This window comes from Rhamphochromis longiceps, linkage group LG17, assembly GCF_057381845.1.
Source record: "Rhamphochromis longiceps isolate RC_006_pf linkage group LG17, R_longiceps_female_GT1.1, whole genome shotgun sequence".
Taxonomy (NCBI): domain Eukaryota; kingdom Metazoa; phylum Chordata; class Actinopteri; order Cichliformes; family Cichlidae; genus Rhamphochromis; species Rhamphochromis longiceps.
This window is the reverse complement of record NC_140573.1, coordinates 25461205-25474106: the sequence shown is the minus strand read 5'-3', so window position 1 is coordinate 25474106 and position 12902 is coordinate 25461205. Positions and strand designations below refer to the sequence as shown.

Genomic DNA, 12902 nt, shown 5'->3' with positions numbered 1-12902 from the left:
GGGAGCATTTCGTAAGAAATTACAGCTTTTCACTACAGTTCAATTTATCGTTTTTAGAATAAGCTAGACCTTGCTCAACATTCAGTACAGCTATTAAACTGTTTATTACATCTAGATAAGATACGGTGAGAATTATTTTATTTATCTCAAAAGTACCGGTAAGGATATTCCTGTCCTTCACACACAACCTATAACAATACAAGAACATAAACTGGATGCACAACTAAAAGGGATTTTTATTTTAATCTGATCTCACAAAACACAAGATGACATGAGAGGCAAAGCTATCAGGCTTTGAGGTGAAACTGAATGACAAAAAATCTGTGAAACACGAAGAGGAGGCCAAAACTTAAATATGTGATCCAGGCAGTTAAAAAGGAGGTAAAACAAAAAAAACACTAGATAACTACTAGAATAAAGCAAAATAAACAGAAAAATGCAAAAATCAACACGTCAAAGTCTGATGTTCTCAGCAGTACAGAGCAAGTACAAGGAGCTGCTCTAAGGAAACACAAAAAGTAAGGAAATTTGTGTTTATTTCTTTTTATTAACAATGCTTCTTGGCAATAAATCTTACACTGTTGGAAAGCCTGTTTGTTCCTGAAAAGCATGTCCAGTCTTCTCTGCCAATGCCCAACAGCCCTTCATTAATGTATTGAATGATTGAAGTCTGAAGAAAGAAAGCATACTGGATTCTCCCATATCTTCACTGGTCTGGTACCAAACTCTGTCACCTAAAATTGCCCCCACACAGCACAGCTTAGAAACTGACTCCAGAATTTGGGAGTAGACGGGAAGGAATGGCCTGCCTGCAGTCCTGACCTCAACCTCAATGAACACTCGTGGGATCAGCTTGGGAGTGCTGCCATAGTGACCAACACAACCAGATTGGCTCACTTGTGGAAATTGCTGATTGAAAAATAGCAGTGTGTGACCAAGCTGGTGACCAGCATGAGGAGGAGGTGCCAGGCTGCTGTAGTTGTGTATGGTCCATCCACATGCTACTTGCCGGTATGTCTGCTTTCTTTAGACTTCAATCATCCAATACATTAATGACGCCAAACAAGAGTGAATAGCAGAGTACGCAGTTTGGCATTAGCATAGAGAATTTTCATGGATGTACCTACATACTCAACTCTACTGCTCAACCTACAAATTTAAGAAGAAACAAATGGGCTTGCCAACGGTATAAGATTTATTGCTAGGAAGCATTGTTATGAAATGACACACAGGAAATGTGGTCCAGTGGCATCAAACCCATGGTCTTGCAGTACCCTATACCATACGGGTCATCTACTCAGTCAGGTGAGCTACAGTAGTGCCCAGATTCCTTTTTAAACTTATAAAGTAGTCTGAGAAAGGTAAACCTGTAGTTATCTTGGAAAGTCACAGCTTTTCTCTGTACAAGATCCGCACTTTGTGCTACTAAATGCTTCTCCTCTTATAAAAACTTCACCTTGGAGTTCTGTTGAAACCAGCAAATCAATCAAATTTAAATCAGGCAAATTAAGTTTTATGGACAGATTTCCACCACGTTATGGTCACGTGTCAGAAGTTCATCATTTACTTTAACTCAGCAGAAGATCAAATTCCAGCTCAAGTGACTTTAGACACAACAGACTGTAACTTTTTTATGTCTCACTTAGACAGCTGAAGTCTGAAGGTCTGACGGATTTGTATCACCAACTTTACACCAGATGGTCAAAAAAAATTTGCCTTCTTAAATCTGTGTCTGCAAAGTCATGTTTTTTAAAAATGCTCAAATTAAATTTGTCATAAGCTGGAGTTGTCACTTAAAAAGCTATAATCTGAGAGGTATGGCTTTGGAAGGGATGGCATGGTTTGTATCTATAGCAACAGCCCCAGTGTGGTACTGCGTTTGGCAGCAGACACTCTCCTTGTCTCACTCAGCCCTTTGTGCCCCCCAGCATGGCTTTCTCATATCCCATCAGTCCATACAGTGACCCCAGACTGACCTGTTTTGAGCAACATCTCCAGAGTTTAACTGTCCCTGACAATGAAGCAGGGCACTGTCCTGGCCTGGCCTGGCCTCTCCACTTAGGGCCTTTCAGCATGGCGCTGTGACCAGGAAAAGAAGGCCACAGGCACACAGAGGAGTCGTTGTTTTTATCCAACTCTGTCAAATCAAACCCACTGACCCCCCACAGCCACCCTTAACCTCCCCGAAAAACTCGCCCTGACTCAGTAGAGCCCTCGTCGACTGAGAATGACAGCTGAGTTGACAGCAGCAATATGCTTTGAAGTGTCAAGTCAAGTCCTTCCATTGTCTCTCTGAGTAGAGCGCCAAGCCGCTCAAGTGCACAATAGTGCAGTGGTGTGTGCGTGGCGTTGTTCACTTACTTGACTGCGCAAGGGTGGCTTCATGTGTACATTTATACTCGTCTGTGTGGGTGAAGGAGCTGAGTTTGCCTTTTCCTTTTAGAGCCTCTGTATATATTATCCTTTTGTCCAGGCCAAGCTGTTCTAATGTGAGAAAAGCCTCGACAAGCTTCTTTCATGGCAATGACAAAACACATCACCCAGTGAAACAGTTTCTCTCACTAATCCTCTGAGTTTTAAACCAGGCAGAGTGAAACAGTTTTGATGACGAGCCTGACCGTTTTTAACATTCCTCAAAGTGCCCTCTGTGCGCTTAAGGGAAGATTTTCCTGCTATGTTTAGTGTAGGCAAGTTGAGAGTACTTTTACCCTGAAGCCTCACCTGAGGGGCTTCACTTGTGGATGTCCTGTATTGTGTTTTGCCCACTTGTCAGAATCCCCCTCCTTGAAGGGGTGAGCATCAATATAGCTGACTACATCCAGCCAAGAGAAGCTGTGTAGTCTGACTTTTGTTTTCCTTTCTCTTTGGTGTTCTCATTATTATTAAATTATATAGCAATCTTTTATTGATATTTAAAGGATTTTGTGATAGTTTATGTGGGAATCAGTCAGTACTAATGAAAAAAATTTAAGGTACATTTAATGTTCCAGTCACAAAGGCCTAGAGACCAGCCAGTGACCCATTGAAATGTATCTGCTTCAACTGCTTAGTAAGTGGTTGCTGGCTTTTGGTAGGTGAAGTTGAGCCCAACAATTGCTCTTGTCGCTGGCAGATTACTGCTTTGCCCATAGTTTGTCTCGAAAAATTACAAACCAGACTGTAAACGGACACTGCTCACCTACAAACGAAAAGTTTGCATTACACTGCAACTCACCTTTTACTTTGAGGGGACATGGTCTCAGTTTCACTACTACTTAAAGAGTTGTCGGCAGGCTACAGCTGGTCATATACCACTACTACCAATTTCACCTTGCGACTTCCAACAACCACTTGTTTTCTAATAATCAGAAGTTAGCTAGTATAAAACAGCTAACCTAGCCTTATCTAGTTTTTTTTTCCTAGCCTTATCTAGTGTGCCTGCTAATGCTCTAGAGTTCATTCAATTGCACATTACACCTTGTTTAATGTATACAATATAGCTATGATATAAGTGTAAAAAAAATGTTATACCCATACAAAAACAGTTGTATGGGTTATTATGTGCCACACTAGCAAGCTGAGCTAACTGTAGCTTTATATATAGCTAATGGACATAGCTTAAGTAATTTAAAGAAAAATCTTCTAGCAGCAGAACATAAATATGGATTTAACTCCTGCCTTGGAAAAATCAAAACATTTTACTTCAAAAAGTTGTTTCACAGAGTAAGAAAATGTAAATTGAAACATGTTAAAATAAAAATAATATGCAGTCATGTTATTTGGCGCTTACATTTTCTATTGTTTTCATGCACTGTACTGGGTCCTAATACTTTTCAAATGTAACAATCCACTGTGCCCACACATGTCATTAAAAATACATTTAATCCTTATCTTCAGCTTCATCATCATCTGTATTATCGCCATAATATTAAACACCCGCTCTGTGCTGTTGCAGGGCGCTCAGCAGCATCTCGTTGCTCTGAGATCAGCTGCAGTCAGTCTGGTGTGTTCGATGAACTGGAGGCCATTGCGCCACTGTCAACTTCCTGTTTGTCTTTGGACCAGCCATCTGACTCATCAGGCTGCCCTTCACCTGAAACAGGTAACACGTTCAGCACTTAAACAGCTTCAGCTAATGATACAGCTTAATAATTACAGTGTTTCCAGCTTTTTCCACAACTTTGGTCCAAGCACTTAGGTCTAGGGCTGCGTATCGATTTTGATTTCCATAATTGATTTGATTTGATTGACTGATTTGACTCAGACAATCAATTTATCAGTACATATCCATACTTTTATATCTATGTATAAAAACAAAACTGACACTTGGTTTTATACAAATATAAAACCCCCAAAAATACAAAATGACAATTATATTTGACTTCATCAGAGGTGTAAGCATCACAGCAGCTGCCTTTGTGTCAAAGTAACTGAGGATAAAACAAAGAAAAACATGAAGGAGATTTTTCTGGCTTGGTCTTTTATAGCAAATAACCCCCTTAAAAATATTCTGCAGTAGACCAAAAACGGAAGAAAACCATGAATCAGCAGATGAACATTACCTGATGCTGCTGAAGTGAAGCAGCCAAAGTTACAGAGGTTTATTAGACACAGCCAAGCGTTTTGTCGTTTGACATAATTTGTAAGTTAAAATTTCTTTGGTGCTGACCAGCAGAAATTTGGCTTTCTTATTGGAGGTCATTTAAAAAAAATAACAGCAGTAGACAGCACTGTGCACAATGGTAGACTGGTGTGCAATAAGTAACCGAATAATGGAGAAAAGAGAGATTTTTGATGGTAAACTCTTGAAATACACTGAGAGAGAGCTGAGCAGGAAGTGTGATTTAATCGTGGTGGAAGCAGAACAGCAGAAGTAAGAGGGAGCTCATTACAATGTTTTTCAAACGTGAAGCGTAGTTTTGGTCTTCTTTTGCCGCTGCTAGTAAATTTTGGTTGGAGAGTGACGAAACCTGCAGCTTCCGAATCTGTGAGATGTCGGCTTTCAGCACTCGATGGCATCCATACGTGCCATCGGGTGAATGGGGGGGAATCTTTTTCCATTTACCTGCTCTTTAATCGTTTGCTGTTTTAGCTGTTTTGCGGTTGTTGAAATAGTTTTGTGAGCTTTAACCTGAGATTTCTGGCAAAGTACATTTATATTTAAAAATCAATTCAGGATTTAATGAATCGATATCAGAATATTCAAACTAAAATTGATTTGAACTGGAAAAATCGATTTTTTTAAACCCACCCCTACTTAGGTCTTGGATTGTCCTGAAATTTTGTAGATACTTTTGTAATCCACAGATGATATAACCTACTGACATTCTCAGTCTTATTACCATGACATTGAAATTTCATGGTTTTAGTCAACTTTCTCGACAGCTTTTTGATGGCTTGCCATTAATTTTTTGTGCAGACATCATAAGGTTAATATAGAGGTCTGACAATAAAGGACCAATTACCAATCAAGTGGTTAATATGATGTCTTCAAAAAGTATGTTTTTTTCAGAGAATGGGGAAAGTAGGACCCAAAGGCAGGACTTTCTACGTTGAACATTTCTCCCAGTGTCCATGGTCCATGTTTCCATTCCCTTTGCGTCTGTATACAATGCATGCGGTTTTTCCTCTTGTTTCTGCAATACTCCTGGAAGTCACAGAGGCAGCGGTTAGTAACATCCACATCGGCGGCAAACTCAAACACTCAAACAATCTCACAGCTCAGCCACTCTGTTAAATAACTCCCTCGACGAGGCTGATCAGCAGCAGGTGCATGCGATTACGCTTTAGGTGCGGCAGGTCTCACGGTGGGAAAAACAGCCACACACACACAAATATAAGGGGAAACGAGGGACATCACACAATACACGACCATTGCAGGTCACCCGGCGAGGACAGTGAACAGTTTTAAGAAGCAACAGGTCATCAGGTATAAATACAAAACTAACAAATGTACAAATATTGAAAGGTAATTCATTCTCATCTTTGAGGGTCTGTCTGATGTGTTTTTGATCGTTCAGCTTACTGATTCATTTAGTAATTAAACCATAATTTAAAACAAAAGTATCCCCTTATTATTGTGTGTGTTTTTGTTTTTGCTTTTTTCAATTTAATTTCAATTTAATTTATATAGATAAAATCGCAACAACAGTCATCTCAAGGTGCTTTATATTGTAAGGTAGACCCTACAATAATACATATACACGTTGCGTTTTTGCGGTTCACAGGTTATCAGCATTTGGAAATTTGGTCAGGCTTTAGTTTGGCTCCTCTTTCTCTCTCTGTGATTCCAATTCAAAGAAAGTTAAGTTTGTTTATTGTTGCTTCCATCTATGTGTGGCTCCCATTCATGTCTCAATTAGACATGCTCTCCTTTCTCTCTGACATCTGCCTTGTTACCAGCAGAGATGAGCTTATCTGACCACTCACTCTGTCAGGTCCTTGCATTGGCCCACACTGGCCAACAAAGGCGGAGTAAATGTGATTTGTGTTAGTGTGCATGCCTGTATTAGATAGCATGTGTGTGTCCTGGAGGTGGTTGAGTGAGATGCGGAGAGAAACATTAGCCAATGAAGACTTCCTCCACGTCCCTCATAGCCTGCTAATCCCTGACAAGGTGTTTAACCTGCTTGCTTGACCCGAACCTCTGTCTGACCTCCACGACCTTTGCCCCGAGGATGTGAAAGGATCAGCGCAGCCGCAACCACGGCAACCAGTTTGATAAAATCAACACAGGGCTCAGTCCAGAAGCTCTGGCAAATGCGAGCTAATGCTCCAGACTGATTGTTATCAGGCTGACGTGAAGCACAATTTAAATTTGTATAGGATATACAGGATTTAAAAAAAAATACAGATATTTAATCAGGCTAAACTGCATAAAGCAGACTCAAGAACAGCCTTTTATTTCAAAACAGACCAAAGGAACTCAGGCCTGGACCAAGAAAACCCCAAAAGAAAATAATGGTGAGCAAATTGCAGCTTCAGATGAGAGACTTTGCTGCATGTGTTTAATTTGTCCTCTTTAATGACTTTGTAGAACTTGAAATCTGACATGAACCTCTTTTAAAAACCTCTGTCATTACTCATGACCTTTGCTGATGTTGCACAACATCACTTCTGATCAGCGCTTTGAAGAAACCGTACAGCAGTTCATTCAGGAGCATGTCACTGTGACACTGAGTGGGTGGCAACCACAGTGTCCAACACCTTAGTCACAGGATTAGTCATTTGTTATCTGCCACTGTGTTTGCTGAGTGTTGCTCAGTCTTTGGGCAGCTTGTGGCTAACGATAGATTAATACCCGACCTAACTGAAAGTGCTTCCCGCCACATTATGTTACAGCCACAGTTATCCCAGGGATTTCCTCTCAACGACTTCTTAATTTATCAGCAGCAGAAGCAACAGTTCCAGTTTTCTCACCTGAGGGATTACTTTACCAGTTCCCAACTGAAAACACTTAACAGAGGAATGTGCTCTGTGTGGATGCAAGCGCAAAACTTTCTCTGATTCTCTTTTCTAGCACTGCTGGGATGCTGCTGGGAGTGCTAGTGTGTGTGTGTGTGTGTGTGTGTGTGTGTGTGTGTGTGTGTGTGTGTGTGTGTGTGTGTGTGTGTGTGTGTGTGTGTGTGTGTTCGTGTTTGTGTCCATGCAGCAGAGCGTAATGTGTGAAATCCCCTCAGATAGGAATGGTAGCTCCACACCGGGGATTTGCATGGGCAGTGAGCCACACTGTCACTGATCCGCTTTTAATTGGGTGTGACGGCGAGAACTTTGGAGTCTGAGGGGGGAATTGTGTGTGTGTGCGTAAGGTGGGGTAGATCTGGGGTGGTTTGCTTGAGGTGCTGTGCTGTATAATTTACAGTAATTTAATATTTCAGTTGAATCAAAAAAAATTTCAGCAGATTATTAATTTTTCCAACATCTTTATGGTTGGAATACAAATATTAGACTGTGTTCTACTCTTTCAAGACTATGATATGTTGTATACTAACAAAAGTCTCTGAATGCATATTATGTTTTACCTAATTTACTTTTACCAGCTCATTAAGATGATGTCATAAGATGGCTTCCTGCGTACCTCATTCCCAGAATATAAAACACCTTATTATACTAGACCTTCCAGTTTATATTCACATATTGGTTCTAAATCATTTCATAGAGTGCTTTATCTTACTAAAAAAAGCTATCCCAAAAACATTAAAATATCTGCATTCAGAAATTTCTCATTAGCACGACTGAGGTGAATATTTTCTCAGCAATTCTAATATTCACTGCAATGTTTTCATCCTGATTTCTTCAGCCAATCGACTGTCAGCTGTTGAAACTTGTATCTATTTAAGTAAGTAAAATATAGCATGTGTCAAGACAAGAAAGCAGTGACACAGTGCTTTACAGAGGTGTCAGTAAAATATAACAAACATACTTGAACCGATAAAACAACCCAGAACAGTTTAAGCTTTTTTTTAAGGATATTACAGAGTTGCAAAGTTTTATAACTAAGGAATGAAATTCAAAGTCCCTTTTAGTTTTCAGACGAGTAAGTAGGAGCACAAGAAGACCCAAATCTGCAGACCTAGGGACCCGACTTGGAGAATAAAGGTGGAGTAGGTCGACAATATAGGTGGGGGACACTCACCTTGTTGGGCCATAAAAGTAAGAACCCAGATTTTGACCTGACAGGAGGCCAGTACAGAACCTTTAAAAATTGGAAGATGTATGAGAAGATTTATGAATAAGAATAAGAAATATTGTGGTCATGTTTTTGTTTTTTTCTTGTTTTGTTTCTTGGGTGGACTCTCAGCTGTGGGTGGGTCTCTGGGCCTGTACCCAGACTGTTCATTGGATAATCCAGCCCAGGTTGATGTGTTCTAAAGCCCTGTTGTTCTGCCCTTGAAATGGTACTTGTTGCTATTGTCTACCTTTTAAAATATACCTATTAACACCTTAATTAATGGGTAGTGAATTTTGTAACTTTTTTTAAAAGATGAACTTTTGTACTAATTTATTAATTTGTCTTAGACATTTTATTACTAATTTATTCATTTGTACACTTAGACGTTGGCTGGTATTTTGATCTATTCTTTTTACTTACTGACCACTCAGCAGACCTGCACAGCTGATATACATGGCAATGCTTTTTATTTAAATGAAACAGTAAAACTTTGTTCATATATTTATATTTTACTAATTGACAGCACACATATACTGCACCCCTATGTGTGGGAGTGTAGTATGTAGTTTTACTTCATTGGGTGGTTATTAGTCCACCCTGCTGAATGGAAGTAATGGGCAGGAGTGTTTTCTTCAATGGTAGCAATAGGGGTTAAAGTTTGTTTTGACCTCTTTGTTTCCCTTACTGTTTGGTTAGATTCAAGCACCAATACAATACCAGAAAGTTTAGTATAGGTTAATTAAGTAAATAAATGAGTACTTTTATTATTTAAGAGTACCTAATGGCAACATTTATATGACTTAAAAAGAACTCATAAATGCTGTTGAATAGGTTGATAACAGGCTCAGATTGGGGTGTGGTGTGTGGTTTTGTCGGACCAACTGGATATTTTCTGATATTCTCTTTTTGTTATCAGGTTAACTTGAAGTGAGGCAACAGTGCTAACCACCGTGCTGCTCGCTTCTATGACAACCATATAAGGAAATTCACTCCTACTGACATTTGTTTCGATTTTGTTCCACAGGTGTTACTTTTATATAAGATGACCTCCATTATTGGAACTTTGGCCATGTTTAATACATGTATCCACCATTATTCATATTTATAATAGCATGTGTTATTATACTGTTATAGGATCTTTTCTATCCTATCTAAATTAACATTTTACATGTAGATGTATTAATTTTAAACGGCTCCAACATGTCTGGAGCTTTAAAGTTTATTTTTCTGATGAATATTTGAAATAATAACTGCCTGGACTAACTGGTCTGTTTGTCTAATCTTCACTGCAGAATATCAGAGGTCTCTGAAAGATTCAGATCTTGTTTTTCTGGTGTAACATCTGCTGCCTCCCCCAGCAGAGCTGTCCCCCGGCCTCGCAGCACTCACAATGGGCTGCGACTCTGGAAATCTGGGCTCCCTGTCCCGGGTTCAGCTGCTCCTCCTGGACCGACCGGCGCCTGAGACTCTTTTGAGTCCCTTTGAGCTGGAGGAGGAGGTGTCCCCGAGGTCCGATCTGACGATGCAGTATGATTCAGCAGGTAAAACATCAGCAATATTAAGCATGATAAAGCTAAAAAACCAAGCTGTGTGGAAATGCAAAGACCTTAAATGTTATGAATGGAGGGAAGACGGGTTTGTGGGTAGTTTGGGAGATTGCAACATAAACCATGGATTTAACACAACCCTGCACAAACATGCAGATACACCTGTAGCTTGTAGCTTGTTAATGATCAGGGGACACTGAGCCAAAAGAGGAAGTTCAGAGCCAAAGAACAAACTCTGACTAACACCCGTTATTTCAGTTAAGATGTTTCTGAACAGTCTGGATCGTTGGTGTGAGAGTGAGAAAGTGAATTCCTTCTGATTTTAATTGTGGTTTTGCATGTTTGTTGTAACTTAAAGACAAATCTGAGTTGACTGAGCGTAAACCTCCTGCTCTGACGGTTTGAGTGAGATTGTTTGATAAGCAAAAACCGTCACTGTAATAACAGGCAGCAGCTGGACAGGTGTGCCTGTGTGTGTGTGTGTGTGTGTGTGTCTGGAGAAAACACATAAGACCTTACATGGGGGGAAAATATGACCCTGAAGGTGTGTTTTCTCCATCTACGACTGGCCTTGAGAGTAAGCAATGCATTTATGGTGTAAATCCCCCCCCCCCCCCCCCCTTTTTTTTTTCTTTCTTTAACAAGCTGTAATATCGACTCTCATCTGCTCCCAGGCATGCCGCTGCGAGCTCTTAACTGCTTTTCCCTCAAGGTGCAGTGAGGCAGAAAAAGGTTTATAGGGATATCAGGATGTGCCATATTAATAAAGATCAAACCGCTAGAGTAGATCATTAACTGGGAAAGTCCGACTAAGAAAGCCAAACACACTTCGAAACAACACTGACACATAACACAGGATAAGAAACTGAGAAGAGTGTGTGCAGAAAACCCCTGCTGATTATAGACTGATAAGGCACCAGAGAGGGAGATAAACACTGTGGATGTTTAAGAGGTCAATTCAACCCATTCATGAAGAAACATCTCTCATTTTAACTCGACTCTGAGATTTTTGCATCTGTTCAAAAGCACTAAAGATCAAGAGAGCTCGCTCTTCGTCGCTTCATCATCTATCCCGTATCTACTGGAAGATTTTTTCACATAACCTCATGTTTGAGTTAATTCTGTTCATGTCTTTTAGACACGAACACTGTTGTGGATTAACAAAAGTGACATATTCTGATATTTTATTGTTAAGCTGATAATCTCTGATGGTGACTTAGACCTCAGATGGTTCACTTTTTATAATAAATGAAGCGTGTCTTTGTCCCTCACAGCCTCTGCCTGAGTCTGATTCTCCAGAACGTCTCTTGCTGTTTTTCCTTCCCACTGACACCAAGTGATTTCTCATAACAGGTTGTCTGATTGTTGTGGTTTTCTCTTTATGATTAGAGGATCTTTTTCTTACAATATAAAGCACCTCGAGGCAAGTGTTGTTGTGATTTGGTACCATATAAATAAAACTGAAATGAATAAATATAATGGCAAGCATTAAACTGATGTGCTTCCAACTTTTGTCCCTAGTTGGGCTTTTTTACCCCTCAGCTTCAAAGGCTTCAAAGGCAGCCCGCTGAGCAACCAGGCAGGCAGCATGGACACGCAACTTGGTGAATGAGGGGATGTAGGATTTTCAAATTGATACCACAGGTCTATCTACTAGGTCGTGACAGACAGTTTTTTTCTTTGTTCAAACACAGACCTGTTTAAACAGACCTTGGCTTAATAGTATTAATGAATTAATAAGCTGTGTACTTTATTGTGAAGAAGAGACTGGGAATCGTGTTTTATCTGTACAAAAAACAGATTGTCTGCTTCCCTAACATCCTCCTCTGTCACACCAACCCTCTACACCTTCTCCTTCACTATAGTACAAGCTTCTCTGTGGTCTTCCTCTTTTCTTCCTCCCTGGCAGCTCCATCTTGAACATCCTTTATCCATAATATCCCAAATCCCTGCTCTGTCCAAACCATCTCAGCCTTGCCTCTTTAACCTTGTTTCTAAACTTCTAAACTAGACCTGAGCTGACCCTCTGATGTATTCACTTTTAATCCTGTCCATTCTGGTCCCTCCCAGTGAAAATCTCAGCATCTTCAGCTCGACCTGCTGTCTTTTTATCCCTCAGCCGTAAAACGCTGAAAGGGTATTATCATCCAAAGTGCTTGGCAAGCGGGGAGTGCACCCAAGTTTGTGAATGCGACAACTTGAGAACGAGCTGACATAGGGATTTGAAATTCGTACCGTAGGTGTATTTTCTAAAAATACACTCTCAGACAAAATACACTCTCAGACAAAATACACTCTCAGACAAGTTCAAATCTCAGCGACCCCAACCTCAAGGTCAGGAGCTCAAGGATAGGATGTCACATGACTTCCAAGCGTTTACTGGGTGAACCACTTGACAGCGTCACAATTTATGATGATCTGTCTTCTTCTTTTGTTGCCAAAATATTCTTCTAAAAACATTCAAGACATTTAGTTTAATTCAGTTATCTGTACAATGGCAAATAACAACAACAGTCGCCTGAATCTGGCATTAGATAAAGACTTAGCAGAGTGAAAATCCCAACAATCAGGCAACCTCCTGTGAGCAAGAACCTGCGATGGTGGGAAGGAAGAACTCTGAGTTTCTAACCTGCTAAATTAAATGAATGTTGTCTTCAGTTTGGTAATAAACAGTTAGTTTTGCAGGTTTTCTCAAGCATCCTGAG

General features: G+C 40.1%; 1 protein-coding gene across 1 annotated transcript in view; it reads left to right on the top strand.

The window, feature by feature from the left end:
- LOC146649775 (uncharacterized) overlaps nucleotides 1–12902 on the top strand; it is a 67476-nt gene that overhangs the window by 18139 nt on the left and 36435 nt on the right. The window contains exons 6-7 of the mRNA XM_085387554.1: nucleotides 3935–4081; nucleotides 10012–10191. Coding sequence (XP_085243680.1) covers nucleotides 3935–4081; nucleotides 10012–10191 — 327 coding nt within the window. The remainder of the gene's footprint in view (nucleotides 1–3934; nucleotides 4082–10011; nucleotides 10192–12902) is intronic.